Here is a 22,692-nt window from a genome sequence, read left to right as displayed (position 1 = left end):
ACAAACATGAAGCATTTTCATTTTAGACAAGTAACACCTTCTTACACACAAGTAAGTTCAGAATATTCTAGATTTTTCCCTGTTTGTTTTTAAAAACAAATAAAAATACTTTTAGAGTAGAATAAGTCAAACCAAAAAGTGTTGGGGTTTTTTTTATATTTTGTTTCAGCACATGGATAGGAGCTAGAACCTCAGGTTTGCATTTGATTTAGCTTTTAACCCATGAAGTTGTTCAATGCACAGGTAGAAGAGTGCCTCACAACTCAGCATCCCCATCCTGCACTGACAGAGTACCTCCATCCCCACTGAAGCATAATGCCCGCCCTCCCCGTTGGGATAACTCCCTGCTCTTCACAGCACAAACTCCCCATCTGAGAACTGTTACTTCCATCCCAGACTGACAGAAGGACAGGGCCCATGTCTCAGTCTCACCCAACTGGCCCATCTCAGGGAGCTCTGCAAACACGTCTCCTGAGAGCTCCCCTTATCCTCCCACAGGCTGGGGTAGCCCCCAGACGAACACTGCTGTTGCTCTAACTTCACTCCTGTCTCAGGTAGACCCCCCTATTAGCCCTTTTCGTGCTGCCACAGCACACAACCACCCTTAACAACTCCTGAAAAGCCACCACACAGCTCCCACCCTACAGGCAGTTCCTGACAATGCACCACTACCCTTCTGCTTCCTCTCTTATGCGTGGATCAATCATCAGATTAAAATACAATTGTGGTTGTTTTGGCATAAGAATGCTGTACCTATTTAACTCAAAGGGCCTAGGGAGCGTAAACCTAGCTTCATATCTGACCCCGCAATCACAGCTTGAAAGAAAAACTCACTAGTAGTCGGTGGTAGTCACACAGGTGCAACACAAGTTTCTGCGATTTTGCATGAAATTTGTCCTGGTTTCGGCTGGGATAGAGTTAATTTTCTTTCTAGTAGCTGGTGTGGTGCTGTGCTTTGGGTTTGGTATGAGAGGAATGTTGATGGCACATTGATGCTTTAGTTGTTGTTAAGTAGTGCTTACACTGGTCAAGGATTTTTCGGCTTCCCATGCCCTGCCGCGTGCACCAGAAGCTGGGAGGGAGCATAGCCAGGACAGCTGACCCAACTGGCCAATGAGGTATTCTATACCATATGATGTCATGCTCAGTATGTAAACTAGGAGGTGTGGTCTGGGAAGGGGGATTCACAGCTCTGAGGACAGGCTGAGCATCAGTTGGTGGGTGGTGAGCAGTTGCATTGTGCATCGCCTGCTTTGTATATTCTATTATTGTTGTTGTTATTATTACTACTGTTCTACTTTGGTTTATTTCAATTATTAAACTGTTTTTATCTCAACCCATGAATTTTCCCACTTTTCACCTCCCGATTCTCTCCCCCATCCAATCGGAAGGGGGGTATGAGCGAGCAGCTGTGTGGTGTTTAGTTGCTGGCTAGGGTTAAACCATGACAAAATTGTACTTTCAATGGGATTCTTCACATGTTTAAAGTTAAACAGGATTGCAGGATTTGGTTCTATGTTTTTAAGTTTAGGACACTTAGAAAGAAACGCTTTTGTTTAGTAACCATCAGAGGAATAAGCTAAGAATATACAGAAGCAGGCCTCTGACTACGGAGCGATGCTTTAGTAGACATAGATCAAGCAACACTAATTAATTTCAAGGATAACCTGGTTCTCTGTGAGAGAATGAAAGCTGAAAGAATATAGTTGCTTTGAAAAACAGTCACTAGCACTTACTATTTCTGTAGTAGACCTTTAAAAGTTTATCAAAATACTACGTAATCTTCAAGCTATCCCTCTGTGACACACAGGGTGCCTTGTTACCAGGTAGAGAAGCCCAGTGAACATACTTGAATATTGATCAGGATTTACGATTTGATTAAATTCCAGCAATTTCAGAAGTTTTACTTTTTATTGGGTTGTTTAGTAGTCTTTTTATATGGCACAAAAATAGGGACACATTAACTTTTTCAGTAGAAGCACATACATACAATTTATAACATCCTGCTGGGAGTAGGACAGCTGATTACATCTGCCACCTCAGTACTGCATTGGTTACATTCTCTGCCTCACCAGCATAGAAATGAGACTCATGCTGCTAAAGAGACAAAATTCCCAAAACTAAACCCAAGAGTTCATTAAAAGGTTAAACAGACAGTAATCCACCAGGTGCTCAGAATCTCTCAAAAGCCTGCTTATTGTCCTTATCACCTCTCTCAGATCTTGTAATCTAACTCAGGCTGTTCCCACACAACATGAAAGAAGGAAATTAAAATCAATGATTTTGTCAGTGATTAATAGCCAAGACTGATTGCTGGACCCTTAGTGAGTATATGTTTTAAAACTCTGAATAGTTGTCTACAGGTACTTTGAAAGATTTTTCTTTTTTGAGCTGAATGGATGCTACATTTAGTCAAAAGAAATTGTACTGGAAATATGGACTTTCTGGGAAGCTATACTTCCAAAGTAGACCTGTATGTATTTTATGGCGAGAGAACTGTGTAGTTTCTATGATCTATGGGACACTGCCTTATTTCTTCTATGGTTTTTTTTGAATATACCATTATTTTTTATTTTTACAGTTTTAAGCATAAAATCCAGAGTAGGACTCCTAAGTTCCCATTCATTCATGGTGTATTCATGTGCAGATAACTTAATTGCTTATGGCTTCTATTTCTTCATGAGTAAAATTGGAATATGTCTAATTCAGAGGTTCTAAGGATTTCTGAGTTGTTCAAGTAGGTTATAGGCTTGCATTTCAAGACTGACACTTGCTAATGCTTGCATAAAAGACAAATCTGATGTATTTCAATATACAGTCTGCAGAAAAGATCGGAGCTATCGAACAGCCAGTGGGAAACGCCACAACTATAAAACTATGGACTTGAAGATAACAGAACTAGGACCTAAAGACAGTAATCTTCTTGCCGTGGGGCAGGATCAATCTGACTATAAACATCCCTAATAGTCAACTGTTTAACTTCTTCTTAAAAAGGACCAAAGAGCCACTGAGGCAATTTCTTCCAGTGTTTAACAGTCCTTACACACAGAACACCCTGAGTTTTCTCACCCCCTCCATGTCAAAACAAAGTCTCTGTTGCTCTAATGCATCTTTTTTCCTTACATCTTGTCCTATTCCTAGCAGATGTGAGAACCACGTCATTGCGCACCAACCTTCTATCTATTTGAAGGCTGCTACTATATATTTTCCCACGGATTCTTTTTGTTTAGTTATTTAAGGTCCTTCCTTAAAAGATGAGCAGTTTTGAGCCCCCTTATCTTTCATTCTCAATCTGGATGATATTCATTCATCGCTCATTCATTATCAAATTGGTCCATATCTTTTTTTTTCTGGAATACAGGATCAAAAACTGGACACGTTGCTCCAGTTTTGGCCTTACTTGGGCTGAGTACAGAAACAATGAACCCATAGTAATGTAGCACAGCAATCTGTGCTTTCAAAGTAATGTACAAGTTACTTAATTCATTACAATCATCACCATGTTAGGATTTTCAAGATCAAATTCTATCCTATCACTATGGTGAGTAGAGAGATCAATTTTTTTTTTCTTCTTTTAACAGTAAGTCATCTCTCTTAAGGAGTGCTTGATCTTCTATTTAAGAAATATTTTCTTCTGTATATGTTCGTTGCTGAGTATACTGGGCACTGAGAGTGATGTTCCTTGCAGCTGCAATAATAAAATGCTAATAGGAATGCTTATAAATCTCAAATATAACAGCTTATTCTGAATATAAATTGCATTTAATAGTTACTGTTCTGCTTCTGCCTCTAGAGGGTGTGTAGTAATGATCTGATGAAAGGATAAGTATGCTGGATTTTGATAAGAAGGAAGTGATCTAGAAGAATATATTCTAAAACTCTAAGTATATACTAAGCCTCAAGAAGATTCCGTTATGCTGATGTAACTTTTTAAAGGTCTGTACTCTGTTTTTATGTAAGTCTGTGAAGAAGGTCAGAACCACTCCTATTTTTAGGAAAAGAGTGTGCTGTTTACCTATGTTGTTGGGTTGAGCCCCATGCTGTTCTCAGGGAGAGGGGGAATTCTGATAAGGTTTAAAGCTGTGGAAGCAAAGACACAGGAATATGAATTTGGGAAAATTTTATCAGAGAAGGAGAGCAAATTATTTCATCTACAACCACAGAAATCTGTATCACAAGTGCTCACTGAAAGTGAGTATCACTAAAGGTGCTTACTTCCTATCCCCTTTCCTTTCGTTTATAAAGACCTTATCTTCCATGTTGGGTCATGTTCTTTGTACAGCATCTCACTGCATACCTGTGAAAGAATATACAGCAGAAAGAAAACAGGAGGTAGGAGACTATATAGAAAATAAACAAGGAGAGAGGGAGACCTAGTCTGGAAGGTGGATGGACACTGCACAGGGTTCATATAATCACAGGAACTGATTATAGACCCAGCCCTTTTTCTACAGAGAGATTTTAACTGTATAAAATCCTAGTCTGTGCACAATTTACAGTAATGTGGGGCGATTTGTATAAATGCGGTTTATCTAAGGAAGAGTAAAAGTAAAATGGAGTGGAGAGGGAGGTGCTGAGCTCTTCTCCCTGGTATCTCCCTGGATAGGGTGCGTGGGAATGGTTCAAAGCTGCGCCAGGGGAGGTTTAGACTGGACATTAGGAAGCATTTTTTTACTGAGAGGGTGGTCAAACACTGGAACAGGCTTCCTGGAGAGGTGATTGATGCCCCAAGCCTGTCATTTGGACAATGCCCTTAATAACATGTTTTAACTTTTGGTCAGCCCCAAAATGGTCAGGTAGTTGGACTAGATGATCATTGTAGGTCCCTTCCAACTGAACTATTCTATTCTATTCTATTCTATTCTATTCTATTCTATTCTATTCTATCCCTATTCTATTTTAAAATTAATAGCTAGTATTTTTCTACTGTTTTTACATGTAATGTTTCAGTAATTTAAAGTAATTAAAAAGATGTGTTCCTTTATATGGTATATCAATATATTCTAATTGTAAGTTTTAGCTCCTTGTAAGATGCTGCTTTTTCCACATGCACAGGTCAGGAGAGAGTGCTGATTTTATTTTGGGGGAGAAAAAAACCACTTTCATTCACAGGTGAAACAATGAATACAGTACTTTGATACACTGTTCCTTTCCATCCATCGCTCTTTGGACTTCTCTGCTTCTCTTGATGCAATTCCAACTTGTGAAGATAAAGATGGTAAATCATGTTCATAAGTCATCTATGACATAGCATGCAGACTTTGATACAGTTATGTGAGAAATGATCTTGACCCCTCATAAAATCTTCATAAATATATATACTTTCTAAATTTAAAACCAATCCATAACAGGGTCAGTTTTGGAATACATTTTCTTAAAAGAATGGCAAAGTCATGTTCACTGATAATTTTTTGTCATCCACTTACCATATTTTTTCCCACCCAGAGATAGATTCGATTAGAAGTATTTTTCATGCCTGAGAGAGCTACAGCATGGTTTTATTCAGAAAGGCTGCTTCATAGAAAGCAAATTAACTTACAATTTTTAACAGTGTGTGCTGTATATCATTTAGAATAATGTACGATAAAATAAAAAATAATGGCTGAGGTCTGGTCCCATTGCAGATAATGGCAAAACTCGCATTAAATTTAAGCAGAGTGAGATCTGATTGTTTGAACAAATAGAGAAAGTCTCTATTCTGTCACTCCTTGACAGAGCCTTATTCTTCTGTGTTCATTTGTTGTCAGATGTAGCCTGTTTTAGGCCCAAATTTAGCTAATAAATAAGCAACCCTCATCACCGAAGCACTTGAAAATGTACTTTTAATGCTTTCTAGAGTAGAGTTGGATTACTGGATCAGCTTTATGAAAATAAATAGCCAGAGTTTTTTCATTACAAATGCAAAAGGTTTAAGGTTGGAAAATGCCAAATCAAATATAACTCTATGTCTTTGTGGATTTATGGTTTAAGATAATACACAAAACCAGGAACGTGATTAATCAATAAGAGTAAACAATTTTGTCAAGAGTAAAATTACGTGCATAATTTATTTTCATTGAAAAGAATGGCAATTTGCAAATTACAGAAACAAAATGGAAGTGCTGATTAAAAGGATTATAAAAAAGCTACAAAGTGGTGGTAATGTGTTCCATTCTAATGTGCAAGTGGAAAGAAATATAGCTGAAAAGACAGCTGTAATAAAAAAATCACTGTGCTTCATTTCAATTTGTTACCTTAAAAAAACAACACAACTTTAAAATGTTTAATCATTTAAATAATTTCCCAAGCACAGATTCAGAGGAGTATGCATTTGCTTTTCTTCTTATTTCTTTAAAGATCATATTATTTGAACATTTTTCTTTGCTAGAGCATTTGACTTGCTTTATCATAATGCATTAAGAAGTTTTTCTAAGCGAAGTATATTATGTCAAATATTTAAATTAGCATATATTTATGCAGCAGTATAACTACTGACTTCAAAAAGATTATACAATATAGAAAGTGATGCTACAGGCAGCAGTTTCATACATTATTTAATTATGATTCTCGTATTTTATATCTTAATTTCTCGTTTTCCCACATGGAGTTTTTTCCTCTTTACAACATTCGAAAAAATAGTGGAGGAAAATGTTTGTTTCTGTTGTGATCTCATCTTATTATTAAGAAAAACACTCTCTTTTTCAATTTCCATTTCTTAACAAAACTGTTGGTGGATATTGCCTTGGAATATTCTTTTTTCCCCAGCAGAATACCATTCTGACTGTAATTCTTCTCTGCATGGCATAGGGGAATTGTTTCAGACATCATGTATCATTAGTACTAAAGCCTGATGCTCAGTGATGTTCAATCCCTGCTCTGAAATACGGAGCAGCATATTTATGAGGTGGAGGAGGGTCCATTTTTCTAAAACTCTAAGGTTTTATGTAATTATACCAATAGTTCCATACAGAGCACAATAAACATAGGAAATATCTTTAATGAAAACTCATACAAAATGGTTTTTGACAGCATGGAACACAAAAATTCTATCAAAACAAGACTTTTGAAATGTTATGGATTCAAATCTTATCTGTACTTATTTAATACAACTCAGTTTGATACCTTAATTCATGCAGGGCAGTACCTCATTCCAAGTGCACTTCAATTAATATCAGTGTTGCAGATTAGCTTTGTACCAGGCTTACTAAAACATACCATATTAACACATTATTTTTCTGTCCATTCAGGCGACTAAGAGAAATATGTTTCACCACCATGTTTAAACATGATTGTTTTGTAGAATAAACAAAGACTAAAGAATATTGACTTTAAGTTAATTAGAATTTGATTTCATGGATTTAGAGGACTGCAAATTAATCCTCTAAGCAGGGGTAAGGCTCCTTGCAAGAGTCTTGCTTATATAGGACTTTCTAAGCAACATATAGAATATAAAACATAACTTCAGATATCTGTCATCCTCAAACCTATAGCATCAGTGTGGACTTTTTTGTTTATGGAACAAGGAAATACACCTTAAAAGCAATGGGGAATTGCCTAGTTTGAAGGGGGAAATTACTAGTTGACTGAATAATTTGTTTCCTTTTCTAAAATCTAAGTTTATATGATCCTGTCAGACACAGATTGTAAATGATCCATCTTTGTTTTAAGGTGTTGCATATTTCAGGAAACTACTTGCAATATTAATGATTTGTTTAAATAATATAGGGACCAGAATACTAAATTTCAGTATCCATACTATAAATGTGCCATTCTGGTCATAATATATTCATCTTTCTCCCTAGCTATTGCTGGCTGTAAGAATGAGGTGAGACTCTTGTGTCCTTCTCAGAGCATTTTTGCTAATAAAATTCATCAATATATCTGATTAAGTCTTTCACAGTCACTTTACACCCAGTAGCTTATTTATTTGGACAATTTCTTGTTTGACACTTAGTCTCCAAAACAAATTAAGTAAAGATACAGAAGGCCAGTAAGCAATGCCTCCTTTTGCTAAAAGAAAATATAGTGGGATGCAAGGCAAAAAACCAAAATAAAGCCCAGAAATAGGTGCTGCAAAGATGATCCTGTTAAATTATATGTAACAGCAGTGCAGAGGACTCAGACAACAGTTTATATTGAAAAGCCCCTGAATATACATGATTATCCTCATTTGTTCCAAACTGTGAGCATGAAAATTAGGATTATGGGATTTATCAGATTTTATTTTTTTCAGTAAAACCGGCAAGAACATTTTTATTACATTTTCATTTTTTTCTTGCCTGTGATAAAATTATGTAGTCTCTAAAACATAAGGAGTACTGCTTTATGCAGAAATGCAGAAAATCCTCAATAAAGTCACCAGGATGGGAACAAAGACCCTTGCAGAGGCACAGCTGTAGTGTGGCCACCACAGCTCAGCCACAGTCTTGCCCCACACGGGCTCGGGAATCTACTCAGCAGTTCTCAGCAACCCCACTCCTCTCTCTTTTTGAGGAGAGTTTTAAATCTGACTGATGAATTTCATGGCTATTTGTTAAAGTCTACTTGTTTCTTAAATGGAACTCATCCCAAAGAGTTGGTTGGGAGGAAAGTAATCTGATTTATAGTTATTGATCACTTCCAGCAAAAGTCTTTCTGGTCTTGTAAAGCCAAGCAGGGGCATAAATTGGGAGAGAAGATGAATTTAATGCCTGGGTTTATTTGATATAAGATATTCATACACACAAACATTTGTAGGCTTAAGCCCCATTCTAGCTACAGTTATAAATATTTATCTGAGTGGTCTCAGCGAATGCAGTGTGCTTTCTAATGTGTATGTATATTGGTACTTGAGTGTAAAGATGAATCTTGATCCTGAAAAGAGCTGTGCATGAGATTGATTCTGTATGATGTAAGTGGCTCCATTGTCATGATGAAACTATTCTGTGCAGTAAATGTGTACGCAAATCTTTGCCAGATTAAAGCCCAAGTTGCCAGAACCACAAAACATTACAGGAAAACTATCAAATAAGCAAACTGAAAAAACCAGATTATTTAATACATCTTTTCTAATATTCTCTGGCTTCAGTAAATGTAGATAATTCTTGAAGCAAGACTAATGAAGATAGTTTCTTTTTCAACACAGGCCTTTCCTGACTTTGGATATTGTCCATCAGACCTAAGAAAAGTAAAATCTCTTGGATATCTGTGTTCTTATTGATCTGGGTAGTGATTAATAATTGCTGTGGTGAAAAATCATCTCCAGTGGTGCTTCATAAACTGAATATGATTTTCATAATCTGCGAAATCAACATGCCATTTTTTGATCAGGCCCAAAGTGTTCACTACCGATTATGAGGTTTAGTGATCACTTAATGTGCATGGTACTTTCTCCTTTATTCAGTTTCCTGTGCAACATTGCAGAAGAGGAATGAGAAGGCAATTCCCCATCCCTTTTCAGTGGATATGCACCAGATAGTGATAAACTTTCAGTGGAGACTTCTTTCAGTCATCCCACAGTCCCTAGTCCATCAGTAGGCTTCTGCCTGTGCCACTGGTCTCCTCATTCAAAGAACTGACTGACAGACATGGTGAAAACAAGTCGCTTTGGTTTCTAAGTTATTTAGTTGGGTTTTTTCCTAGTAAAGTAAAGAAACAAAAGTCAGCAACTCTAAATGGAGCTGACAGACATGTGTGAATGGTTTAGGAAGACAGCAGTTATTCCTGACGAAAAAAAAAAAAAATTATCGGAACCAGTTTTCTTTATCACCAGGAAGCTATAGGTCCATGGGTGGGTTTTGTTTGACCTCTTATCTGTAAGAGTTTGCCTCTTACTGAAATGCCACCTCATGGTGCAGACAGGCTACCTCCTGTGCTTCCTGCTCCCGCTCCAAGCATTACGTGTTCCCCAGGCTGTGGTGATTTCCAGCTGTTACAAAGCTTGGGCCGCACTGCTGGGATGTGGCAGATGCCTCTCCAGGCTGCTTTGCCGCAGCTGTATCCAGACACCTGTGCTCGGTCCGTATGCACGGTTATAGGTGCTTTGCAAATGGGAATATACCGGTCAACTTAGTTTCATTGGCTTAGTTGGTGACTGGAAGACAGACATTATTTTTATATGTGGTTGGTATAATTCGCTGACCACCTAGAGCAATTTTTTGGCTAGTGTCTTCGTTTCCTGAAAATGCAGAATAAAGAATGAATTAAAATCTATTGCTGTATTACTGTAAACCTCATATATTTATTTTCCCTTCCAAGAAGTGCCAAACCCAGCTCAAAAAAACCAAGAAGCCAGAAGACTGGTTCGAAGGGCGGGTGCTCAGCTGGGGAAAGCTCCCGGGCGTGAGCGAGAGCAGAAGCCGCAGGTGCGCTCCAGGTGAGGGCGTCTGCCGGCCTCAGGTGAGCAAAGGCTTCCCACCGAGAACCGAAAACAGTGCAAACCAGGAAACAAAAAGAAATATTCAAGCTGTCCACGTCGGAGTCTGCTAAGGAAACAGGCAGGTCAGCTTGGTTAATCATTACCAAGACAGACTACAGACGTTTACTGATCATATGACGGGACCCTGTCTGAGATAAGAAAACACCCATCCCACGCAGTAAGAGTTGAGAAGCCTCCCCTGCTTAGATGTTCTGACTTTATTGTTTCGCTGTGGGAGAAGAGGCTCCACGCTCCCCCGTTGTTCCCAGAGCTCAGCCCAGCCCAGCTGTTGTGTTGCTTTCCTGTTCCGAAGAGAAAGTGAGAAATTCCCTCCACATGTGCTCCAGCACTTGGATACTCAGGTTTCACTCCCGATCCAGGAGCCGCCTGTAATGAGCTCTCAGTGGGGCTTGGAGAGGAGCTTCCAGCTGTGCCAAGAGTTGTTTCATTTTGTGCCAAAGGAGGAGGGGAAGAAGAAATCCTGCAAAACGCTAAAATGTTGATGGTGCAAAAATTGGTCTAAGGGTATTGCAACTGGGAAAAGCGAAAGAAAAGCAGAAGCAGAGGAAGGCACAAGGAACCAGGATGGGAAACTTTTGTCAGAAGCACTGTGCCTGTTTGCAGCCCTACATCCCTTGCTTATTCTCAGGGAGAGACGGTGAGCAGGATGAGAAGGGTGGCCAAGTCTTCGCCAACCTTGCTGTGGTAAGGCATGACTTCCAAGCAGGACAGAAAGACAGAGACAGTAAGATAAAAGAGAAACCTTTACCTCCACTGCCTGGCCAGCATCTGGTGAATATTTGCAGATTTGTGGCACTCTTTGACTATGAGGCTCGCACTGAGGAGGACTTGAGCTTCCGAGCCGGGGATAAGCTTGAAGTGCTGGATGCGTCCCACGAGGGCTGGTGGTACGCTAGGCTCCTCCTGCCAACAGGGTCAGTCCATCCTGGCCGCAAGCTCCAGGGCTACATCCCTGCCAACTACATAGCTGCGGACCAGAGCATCGAAGCTGAGCCGTGAGTAACCACGTAACGCACCCCGCAGTCTCTTTTCTGTTAGGTTACATGGGTTTGGGGTAGGAGGTTATGGCCTTTTCTCTTGCTGGGTGGTACCCTGCCACACTCAACCTCCAGTGGTCCTACCAGTGACAGTGCTAGTCAGCATGTGCAAGCAGAAGATGCTGTGGTCACAAGAAAAGAAATTACAAAAGGCAGAGTGGTGAGGGATTTGTTTTGGTTTGAATAATTTCTGTCTCTGATACACCCTAATCACCTGTTTAAGAAGCATCTGGGAATATCAGATTGGTTACCACTGTGATGGTTCATTATTTTTATTTGTATAGCAATAAGTAACAATATATTTGTATATATTTGTATAACAATAAGTGTCAGATGCTTCCCAGAGAGTGAAAAGATATGACCCCTGCCCGCTAACGAGTTGCAAAGTTACCAATTAATCAGAGTTTCAGGAAGCTACCTTTACACCTTTCAATCTTCTTACAAATGATGAGTGAGTCTCTAACAGATAAGTTTTTTATGGTTTCCTCTAAATTATTTGTTTCTTCTCTGGAGCAAATCTCTACTCTCAAGAGATTAACTGGAGTAAGTACTGCAAAGGACAAAAGAGTGGATATAGCAATGGAGTACAAATTGAATTTGTTAAAGTTTCACAGAGTTTAATTATGCAGCCCATGTTTTTCTGCCCCTTCAAAATATGTCCAATCTTATTTAATATTCAGAACTAGAGCAGAAATCACACAAAATGAGTTACTTGGCTCCCTAGTGAGGATGAGTAAGGTCTGAGTCAGCCTGGGATGCAGTTACTTATGTGTGTTGCAGTCAGAAGCAGCGTTTGCTGAAATAGCTCTGACTGCAGTTCCAGAGGTATGTTTTGGCAAAAATGGTCAGTGTGGAAAGAGACAGGAGAAATGACATTCATTATTAGTCTCAGAATTAATTTTTACTTTAGAGGGATGATGTTACAGCTTTTCAGTTAAATCTCATTTGGACCTGAAACATCATCTCCGATCTGATCTGCCCACTGTACTGCCTAGGGCTAGGAAAATTGGCTCAGATATGGTTATGCCAGTCTTTTATCAGCTGTAGGATTTGTGCTAGAGGCATCTCAGGGCAACTGTAAGATTCCTTTCTAACCTGAAGACCTTAATTTCCAGAGTCTGACCAGCTGTTTCTATTTCTGTATTCAGGCAGACAACCCTTTCAATGGTCATGTTCAAAAGAATTCTTCCAATTGCAGAAATTAATCTGCAGGGGAGGCATTTTCTGAACCACTAGGGAAATGGTGGTAGGCTCTAATTCAACTCAGCTTGGCCTTTGCTCTCTTTCAAGAACTAGTTTTATTACAAGTCATCTAAGATTTCTGCTTGCTGTTAATACTTTTAAAGTAATTCTGCTCAGTTATACAACAAAGTCTCAGCTCTTAAGGTCCCTCTTACCTTTCTATACCTAGAGCATCAAATATGGAGTTAACTTTGCCAAAAAGTGCATTGTTGCATAACCTCTTTTTTTCTTGTTACAGAATCGATTTTATTTTTACTCTTTTATATACCTTTCTTCCTTTATTAATAAAGACTAAGTTTTGGCAAAAGATTTTTCTTTATAGATTGTTAACAGAGGAGGAAATAGAGAGCTTTTACAGTTCAGATGAAGACATTCCTCCAAAATGTTTGACAAGTTTTTAGTTTTGTACCAAAGCTAATCTGGCTAAACATTTTGTCTTTCCTCAGATTTTCCTCCTAAGTCAGTTGGCTTTAGTGACCTTCAACAAAAAAATGTATTCAAGACTGCCTGCTGTCAGGCCACACAGATACCCTTTCGTATAACCATAGACTAACTCAGGTTGGAAAGGACCTCTGAAGGAATTTGAACCAGCCATCCCAACCCAAACATGACCAAAATAAAGTTATACCCATTTGCTTAGGGCCATTTCCCATTAAGCTTTTCACCCTGACGGTGAGGATTTTTTTCCCTTGTATCCAATTGGAATATTCCTTGCTAGAATTTCCTCCAGGACTTCCCTTTCACCCACCCTCTACATTTCACACCTCTGTTACTGAAGTGAAACAATAAAAGCAACAGTAATGATGCAAAAACCATTGTTTTCCCTAAAGTAAAGGAATGAGGGTGAAAAAAGTTATTTTAATGTCTCTTTAATTAAAATTCAATGCTTTAATCATATTCTCTGCCTGAACTTTACATTTAACTTTTTTAATTTTTCAATTTTGATTTTAAATAGCTCTCTCCTTTGGCCATGGCTCATGGCCATGATACACTCATTTGTGGAAAGAGGAAAAGTTTTTATTGCATCCTTTATACCAGTCCTTTACGGTCCCAGCACAGAACTGACAAAGAATGGAAGACTTACAATCTCTATCACATGTTCGCCTGCCAAAATGCACATATACCATGCATTTGCAGTGTGTTGTTTATGCTTTGCCAGACACAGCTGATCAAGTCTTTGAGCTAGTTGAATGCACATTCCCTAGCACCAGCTAGCTTCTGTATGTCTACAGAGACAATGGGAATTTTAGCTTATTTCTGGACTGATCTCCATCTTATTAGATCAAGACAAACTGAATAAACTGTTCTGGGAAACAGACTTGATTTGTGTTATGACTCTTAGGAAGCTTGGGAAGAAAACCAAACTGGCCATATTCTTTAGCAGCTGATTTCAGTGTGATTGTATATAAACTTTTTAAAAAATTGACATTCATATGCATGTATAAATACTCCATAAATTCACTTAAATAAAGGGATAGAGGGGCACGAAATATTCTATATGTCATGGAATGACTTAGAGATGACAGGGCCCTATGTAAGTTTAGCCAATATATGCTTGAAAGCTGCATGCGGAGCAGTCAAATTTCTTTTGTTAATCATTTCAGTTTTGCCTGTAGCCTTCAAGATGATTAACAACAAAATATATCTGGGCCTTTTTTTATCAACATTTTGACATGGTCTGTATTGCAGAGCCAGTTAGAGATGGGTAAGTCCATCTGGATCTGTGTTGTCTGTTCTGGCAGATGATAGTGCTATGTAATTGCTTGTTCTCTGCAAGTGCTGCAGCAGACTATTTTGTCTCCTCGCTGAAGCGTCTGTGAATTTTTTCAGGGAGAAAGACTTTTTTGAACTTTTTGAACTTTTTTGAAGAAAGAGAATGAAGTAAAGTAAGAAGGAAAGTGAGAAACTTTTTTTCGTTGTCCTCATTTAGATAACAATTTTTCTTCCTGGAAGTCTCTTTGACTCCGTCCAATATGACTGAGGTAGGGCTGAGAAGGTGGATCAATAACTGGATGAAAGGGCAGAAAGGATGTGCAATATCTCCAGTCTGGGGAAAACAAAAATTAAATACTATTTATAACAAAGGGAATTTTTGTGTATCCTTGGCTATCGGAATGTTCAAGCAGAACTGAGGAAGAATGGTATTTCTTTACTGTGTTGCTTTCTGTAGACCAAAGTTTATTGGTAGAAATTGTATGCTAAAATTGAAGGGAGACTTTGTTTATATTATATTTTGCTAATATACTTATATTATAGTCATATTATATAATATAACTAACTTATACCAAAAGTCAAACACTTCCTATTTGTGCATGATATCTCAAAAAAAGTTTCTCTTGCTTCCTTCCTTTGGCTTGAGTGATCCCCTCCAGTGTGAATGACTTGGATGAAATCAGTAACATACGTGTGAATAGCAGAAGGGGGGAAAAAAGGTAAATCCATGGCTTGGGTTCTGCCTGCTGCAGCACTGTAGTCTAAATGTGTACTGCATAAGATTAAATACATCCAAGGAATGCACACCTGCTAGCGTGAAGGCTGTTTTGAACAGACTGAGGAAACAAGGCCCTTCATTTTTATATTTACCAGTAAAGCATCTTCTTATTGCTGATCTTTTCTAGCACCTGCAGTACTCCTTATACTAACAACAACATGTCAGGTGGAGGGATTATGAAGGGATTGTGCCTAGTGTCTCTGGAGACAGGTGTGTGCTCCTGGCCCTTCCTGGGATAGGGGGGACAAGGCAGCTGGGGAGTGGAAGCATTTGGCTGGCAAACCAGAGTCGCACAGTGAACTTTCACTTCATGAGGAAATAAATCTGCTACTACAAAAATGTTACTTTACTTAATATCTGACCAAAAGCAGATGCAGACTACGCTAATGATAAATTAGCAACCGTAAGAACACTTGCTGCTTTTCTTCTCTCTGCATCACAGGTAGCAGTCAAAACCCCAAGCCAAACAGATTTTTCATTTCCAAGAAGGTTTGAATGAGTTGTATCTGCCACATCCCATGACTTTGGAATGCTCTTCTTTCTGGGTTTAGACATATAACGTTTAGAAAAAAGAAAGCAAAAAATGCAATTGAACATACAGTCACATAATTTAACTTGCACGTCCAGCAAAGGATGATCAGAAAGAGCAATTCAACTAACACCAAAATCTGAATTAAAAGATATAAATTTCCTTGGCAAGGAGTGTGACCTTCCTGCCTCTGTGCTCTTTCTGTGCCTGTTATTCTGCACTATAAACAGGAACCATAGTAACACATTCACCTGCCCCTATTTTATTACTGCCAGTTGTTTTAACTAAACAAGAAAACCACATAGTGCAAATTGTTATGGACAACAAATATAGCCCAGCTGTACAGTTAATTTTAATGAAGCAAAAATAAAAAAAAAACCCTCACTGTTGGAGTGATATGAATTCTTTTTTTCTAGAGGAAAGGTGGAGTGTTGTTAGAGGGGGCTCTCACCTGCCATCCTGATGGACCTGTTGGCTGTTTATTGAAAGTCAACTTCATTCCATATTTCATGCCAACATTATTGACACAAGACTGTTGTGCTGAGGGAAGTAAATCCACACAAATTCCCAGTAGATTAGGTCAAAGAAGATCACAGCAATTTAACTTTTGCCAGTTTCAGAAACATTCCTTATTTCAGAGAGATTTCTTATGTAGGTATTTCCCAGCTGGTGGAAACCGAGCCCCAGACCTAATCAATGAAACCTCACCACTCAATTCCACAATGAGCTTTTTAAACCACCCTTGAAAGCAGAAGTGACTTGCAGGTTATTTTTGTCAATCGCCATAATTCCTTCACCTTCTGCGACCTGACTCAGCTTTAACTATTTCATACATTGACTGAATCTGAGTTACTACACGTGATCAATAAAGCGTTCCCTGGGCTGACCTGTTTCAGACTTTCTGCAAAGTCAGGCTTATGGGGTTTCTTTGGTTCATGTGGGTCATTTTTCAAAGTGGTATTTAGAGCCAAAATGTCTAGAGGCTTTTTTTAAAGTGAAACCTTAGATTCTGCTGAACACCTCAGAAAACTGAATGTAGTCCACTGTGATTTCTGTGTGCTCCCTCTCTCTCACTCTCGTAATTCCTCTCTCTATTACAGTACAAACTCCCGAGGACACCACCAGAATCAGGAGAAACCCTTGTACCAAAATGAACTTGTAAAAACTGTTCATTGCTAACACAACTACACAAAGTAGTAGTAGGTTGTGCTCACATTCTTGGAACCTGTTATGTTGAGTACAAAAGCTATTCTCATATAGTTTTTGGTAGAAAAGGTTTCTTTATCACCAAAACATGTATTTATTATAAATCATTGAAATGGCTGTATGTGAACTCATTTGAAATTCCATCTTTTCTTTCAATTGATATACTTTATGTATGTGCTTTTGTGTGTGCATGCACGTGTACACACACGCAACATGGAGAAAGTTTATAAGACTCATACTTTTAAGACCATGCAAAACAGCCCTGTGAGACGAGGTGCGTATTGCAAAGCCAGAAGATCATGCTTTTGACGTTTTTTGACCTTCTGTTCATAGCATCTGAAGAAGCCAAAGTTTGGAACTGCCATGCGTGTTATGGAGTCCTTCTCCTGAATTCAAATGATTGAACACTACAAAAAGACCATGAATTTAATCACTTTTAACTTCTTTAATTGTGGTTGAGCATTCCAGTGCTGTCTTCAAGCACATCTCAAACTTTGTCTTCATTTCTGCTCATTTCTTAAATAAGCAAAGATACGCTGAACACAAAAGGAGATGGTTTATAGAACTGTGAAGTGTCAGATTTTGTCAAGTGCCAGCAGTATTTACACATCCATGTGTATACCCATGTCCAGAAAATGTGTGTCTCTGCTCAGAAAGGCGGAAGGAATTATGGCATTGTAGATGAACAGTTCATGCAAACTTGTCTAATTTAGGTCACCTATTTTCTGGCAGTGTGGTTTTCTAAATATACAACATTGTCTATTCAAATTTTGAGAAATGAAGAAATGTCTTCCTGCGTTGTCTTTATTTGAAATTAATGTGTACGTTATACATTATAATCATTATATACTAGTTTCCATTACCCTGTTGTGAAGGATTTGACAATGAATCATGTGAAGACCAGAAACAATATCCTTAAAACCTGCAAACATAGCCAGTTAGCTTTTCTTACAGCACTGTGAAACCCAGGTGGCCTTTACAGTGCTTTTTAGAAAAACAAAGACCATATACTGGTCAGAATAACTCAATAGTCCTGTTTGATGTTTTTTTCTTCAGACTCAGTAGGAATAAGCGTTGTGTGTGCTAGCCTAGATTAGTTGGTTTTGAGCAATGTTGTTGGCAAAAACATTCGCCAGGTATTGTACAATGGTTACTGTTTCCTCAATAGTTGTCTTTGATGTCTCTCTGCGCAGCACAATAGAGAGCTGTGCAGAGCTGAGTGATCTCTGAGCAGGTTTAGAACTGAAAAATAGTAACCAACTGTTCAGCCAGGCTAAGAAGTCAGAAAGCTGGGCTGATTTTAAACAAACTGGGTCAGGTATCTCTGTCTAGAATTATTTTGTAACATGTAAAAAGCACTGTTGGTTATAGAAGACTTTGGGGCTTTTTTTATGTAGGATCCTATCTGTACTGAAGAGATTAAGTCATAAAAACATAAGAGATAGATACCCTACGAGGTCAAACCAATGGCCTCTCTAGCCCCGTTATTCTGTTTCAGAAAGGATTTTATGAAAAGTGCACAGGCCCATCCACTTTCTTTGATCTGTTCCCTTTGTACTTCACCAGAGGCTGGAACTGTTGTATAAGCAATGTCAGAGGGTACATCACTGCCATGTCTAATTACAGACCCATTGTCAAGTCTGTTTAGCAAAAGTGTAGGTGTTGACACTGCACAATTCTTTATTTCTGTCTGTGGGCAAAGAACAAGCTATTAGGAAAAAAACTAAACCCCACAAAATACCCTCTCATCTCTGCAGAAAGTTTTATATTCCTGAACAAGTGTTTGGCTTTTTTTCCGGGTTGGTGATTGCTTAGTCATAAGTGACTCAAAAAAACCCACGCTCAAAATAAATAGGCACAAAAGGAAATGGTAGCACTGCACAGGTCCCTGTGAAATTCAGGGACCGGTCCTTTACAGACCACACCTATCTACCCTACCTACCGTAATGCACCCTAGTCAGCCCGGGCTGCAGACCTCGGTGACTTTACCCTCACAGATTTACCCATCAATTCATTTTGCTTCCTACCAAAGATGCAGAGCTAAACCCCGGATGTGTCCTGTTCTTATCTGACAGACATTCTCTTCTAACATGAGGCTATAGCAGAGATGCTTTGTGCAAACATTATAATAATGATGCAGCCTTCCAGTAGCCTAGTTTAGACAACACAAAATTTATCTGCACTTTAATTTTAAAACAGATTAGTAGAGAAAATATGATTAATCAGGATTCAGATGTTTTTCTGTAATAAATTTTTTTGTTCCTCTTCAAGTTGTGCAAGCAAAGTATGCATAGCAAAGAATATAATTTATTAAGTGATCTTTAAAAAAATGACAAAATATTATTACATATTTACTACTACATGTAAGAGGAAAAAACAATTTTCAGTGATTTTTAAATAGTACTATATGGGACATATTTGAAGACTCTTTTTGTGTTAGAACTTCAAAAATAAGAGATTAAACAACTTCTTTAGTTAAGAAGCTTATTCTTCATCGGAGTTTTCTTAAATGTTGACATTCAGGTTTGCACATCATCACCGTGTAAAAAAACCCAGAAAAGTTACATGAAATTAGAATGGAAATCTACATCTTTGCAGTTTTCAGTTCTCCACACATGCCTAGAATTAATTTGGAAAGAGCTTTTCTGAAGATCAAACAAAATATTGATCATGAAGGCATTCCTTTTCTTTATCACTTAAACCAAATAGAAATACATACGGGTTTTCTGTGCTGGTACACTAATCTTAATCGATGAAAACTGGAAAAACAAAGCAGTGAATTAAATAATAAGTGATGGTTCCGTAAAAGATTGCACTAATTGACGTTTTCATTACTTCTATGGAGACTACTCTATAATCTATAATATTTTACACTATAAATTTATCTGCAGTAACATTGGTAAACATTTTCCCTTAGCTTTCCCTCACTAAAGCAGATATATTGCTAGTTTAATTAATAAATTTTTTCTGTATTTATAGCACAAACGATTTTGCAGCACACCTTTTCAAACCTTGTTGCAAAACAAGAGAAAAAAAGAAATCTGAGACTTGCACGTGGGAATGAATATATGCCATGAATTCAGAAATGATAAGAACTCAGAAACCTCAGTCTTCCTTTTCAAACTACTGATCTTCTCAGTTAGTGGAAGTCTCTGTAAGGGTATATGGAAGGATTCTGCTCCTCTAAGAGTGTGTGGTGAAAGGAGCCATACACAAGAACATGCAGAGACAAACCTGAGAGACACGTGAGAAGGGAGGTGATGATGAGGACAAGCCTCTCAGTCGCACTCACCGATAAGGGTCTGCGGAGTGTGGGAATGTTTCTTTTTCAGGAAGATTGTCTGAGGACCTTGCCAATCAGGAAAGGAAGGGAGGCAAACACCAAAGGGAGACACCAAACCTGACCGATTAATGTTAACAAAGACAATAATCAGAAATAAACCCGGTCAGTCGCACTAATTGGTGGGCCATCAAGAAACAGCAGGCAAACTTGGTCTTTGCAACGGATAAGGATGCAAACCTGGGGGTTCAGAATGTTGGAGGGGGGTCTGTGGGACAATGTCAAGTGAGGAAGCCAGGTTTAGGGAAAAGGGATCAGGGAGGAACAAAGAGGGGGTAGACAGAAAGGGATGTATAAAATGTGCTGTTCACGTGTAAAACGGGGCCAGTCAGTGCACTTGTCTGGCTGAGCCCTGCGCCTGGTCACCACAGGCTTCTCCTTAAATCCTTTCTTGACTATCTCTGTGTAACCTTACCCTCTGTCCCATGTGTGAGTGCGCTAAGGATTAAGTGCCAGCTACTGGGGGGACTGGTGTGATTGGGTACTGGGCCAGCAGCTGGAGTCAGAGCCGGGGTGTAGGTGCCCCTGGCCTGTGGTCTCAGCTGCTGGAGCAAGTGGGGTCCCAGTGCCAGATGCTGGAGTGGGTGGGGGGCTCGGCCAGCAGCTGCTGGGGGGACCGGCATGCATGAGGCGAGTGTGGGTAAGAGGGGCCGGGATCAAGGCAGGGTTGCTGGATGGAGAGGTAGGCTGTGCTGGTATTTGAGGGGGGATCCACAAACATGCATTTGTGAATTCGCAATATGCTTGTGAATCTAGAAAGCGCGCGTGTGTGTGTGCGTGCGCCGCCACCAGCCACCTTCTGGCTCTGCCAGCCAAAGAGGAGGAGGAGGAGAAGGAGGAGGGGACTGTGCTTGATCTTGTGTGAGTCGTGTACATAGGCGCTGTTGAAGGCAGCGCCTTGTCTGTGGCAGTCTGTGTGACCGGCCCCTCCGTGTGTCTGTGTGTCTCTGGGACACGTGCTCAGCTTCACCGCTGGTTGAACCTGCAAACGGGAAAGCGGCAGCCACATCCCTCAGCATGGGCAGAGACCCTGTGTCCCCGGGCTGGGCTCCAGCAGCCGAGCAGGAGGTCCCTGGACTGCAGCGGCTGGAGGAGGTGGCCCCTCCTAAATCCCCTTAGTGGTCTCCTTTACCTCTACTTCAAAAAAGAGGGTCTTGGCTTTCTGTTCCTCTTATTGCATGCTTTTCCCAAGCTCCTACAGATTTATGAATGTTTAGAAGTGTGTATATATATTCTCAGCCACTGACATGGATGAATCAGTATCATTTTTATCCATAGAAAGTCACCTGATGTTTTTTGCTGTCCCAGAATGACAACTTGATTAGCTTGGAAAGATAATTATTAGTTTTCTGAATACCTGCAAGGAAAGAAAAGAGAAAATGAGATCACGCTCTTATTACAGAGCTAAAATGCTTGAAAAACCACCCAGAAACTTCCTTTTGATGCCGACATACCTTTCTGACATGATGTTGTGATCTCTTACAAAAGAAAACGTGCGTGGGTCTTGGGCTGATAATATACACACTCATACGGCGTTCAGTGTGCTCAGCTTTACTTCTGGAAGTCAGAGGTGTCCCATCTGTCACCCTGAAAAGGTTACCCTGAAAACTGGGAGACCATTTGATTAAGAAATGTGTCCCCATGTGGAAGAACCGTTCTGTCCTTTGCCTCAGGGTCACCTGGGGGTGCACAGTCCCTTTCCGAGTCCCCCTGGGGACAGAGTGACTTGCTTGTTCTCCACTGAAAGTCGACCTGAGAGAGGGCACAAGTCTGCTCAGACTGCTGGCCGTAGGCTGAGGAGGTATGTGCCCAAGCGAATGTCCAAGAGAGAGCTCTGCACAAAATCTGCTCTGTCACCTGTCTCCTGTGCAGGCAAGGGGGGCTTTTTGTTTCCGAGGGTTTCTGTATTACTTCTGTACTGAGGTGAGTTTCCCTGTGAGAAAAGAAAATAATTTCTCAGGAATGACTTTCTCAAGAAAATCAATTGAGTGCTTTTGGAAGCTGTAACGGTTTAAGTGAATGTATGATTGAACATTTTCTTGTCCTTTTGAGTTTCCCTTAATGTTAAATCAATTGATGTTATTAGTGTTCTTTGTACCATGTTAACATTAAGGCTACCTCAAGGTTTCAACTTTGTTCCTCAGTTGTTATGAATAGCAGAGTTATTGCTACTTTTAGAGTATATTATGGCAGTATATCAGTACTTTTATTCATGTATGTGTTAACAAATGCATACAGGTACTACTAGCATTGATGCAAGATTTTATGACGCTGTTTGAAAGACTCTATGCAGCAGAAATAGGGTCTGAGGAACACATTTTAAGTTTTTTTAAAAAGAGGTGATTATATGGCTGTATTTCACACCCAATGTCCCAAAGCAATGGCCACTAAAGCCAATGGTAGCCTTTCATCGATTCCAAAGACAAGTTGTTTTAGAACAAATTTTAAATG

General features: G+C 39.4%; 1 protein-coding gene across 1 annotated transcript in view; it reads left to right on the top strand.

Annotated features, from left to right (window-relative positions):
• The first annotated feature begins 10,960 nt into the window (after positions 1 to 10,960).
• Positions 10,961 to 22,692, top strand: part of FRK (fyn related Src family tyrosine kinase) — a 52,685-nt gene continuing 40,953 nt past the window's right edge. The window contains exon 1 of the mRNA XM_075148076.1: positions 10,961 to 11,391. Within this exon, the coding sequence (XP_075004177.1) occupies positions 10,961 to 11,391 (431 nt within the window). The remainder of the gene's footprint in view (positions 11,392 to 22,692) is intronic.

Source organism: Calonectris borealis, chromosome 3, assembly GCF_964195595.1.
Source record: "Calonectris borealis chromosome 3, bCalBor7.hap1.2, whole genome shotgun sequence".
NCBI classification, from domain to species: Eukaryota; Metazoa; Chordata; class Aves; order Procellariiformes; family Procellariidae; genus Calonectris; species Calonectris borealis.
The sequence above is the reverse complement of the archived record's forward strand: the minus strand, read 5'-3'. Positions and strand labels throughout refer to the sequence as shown.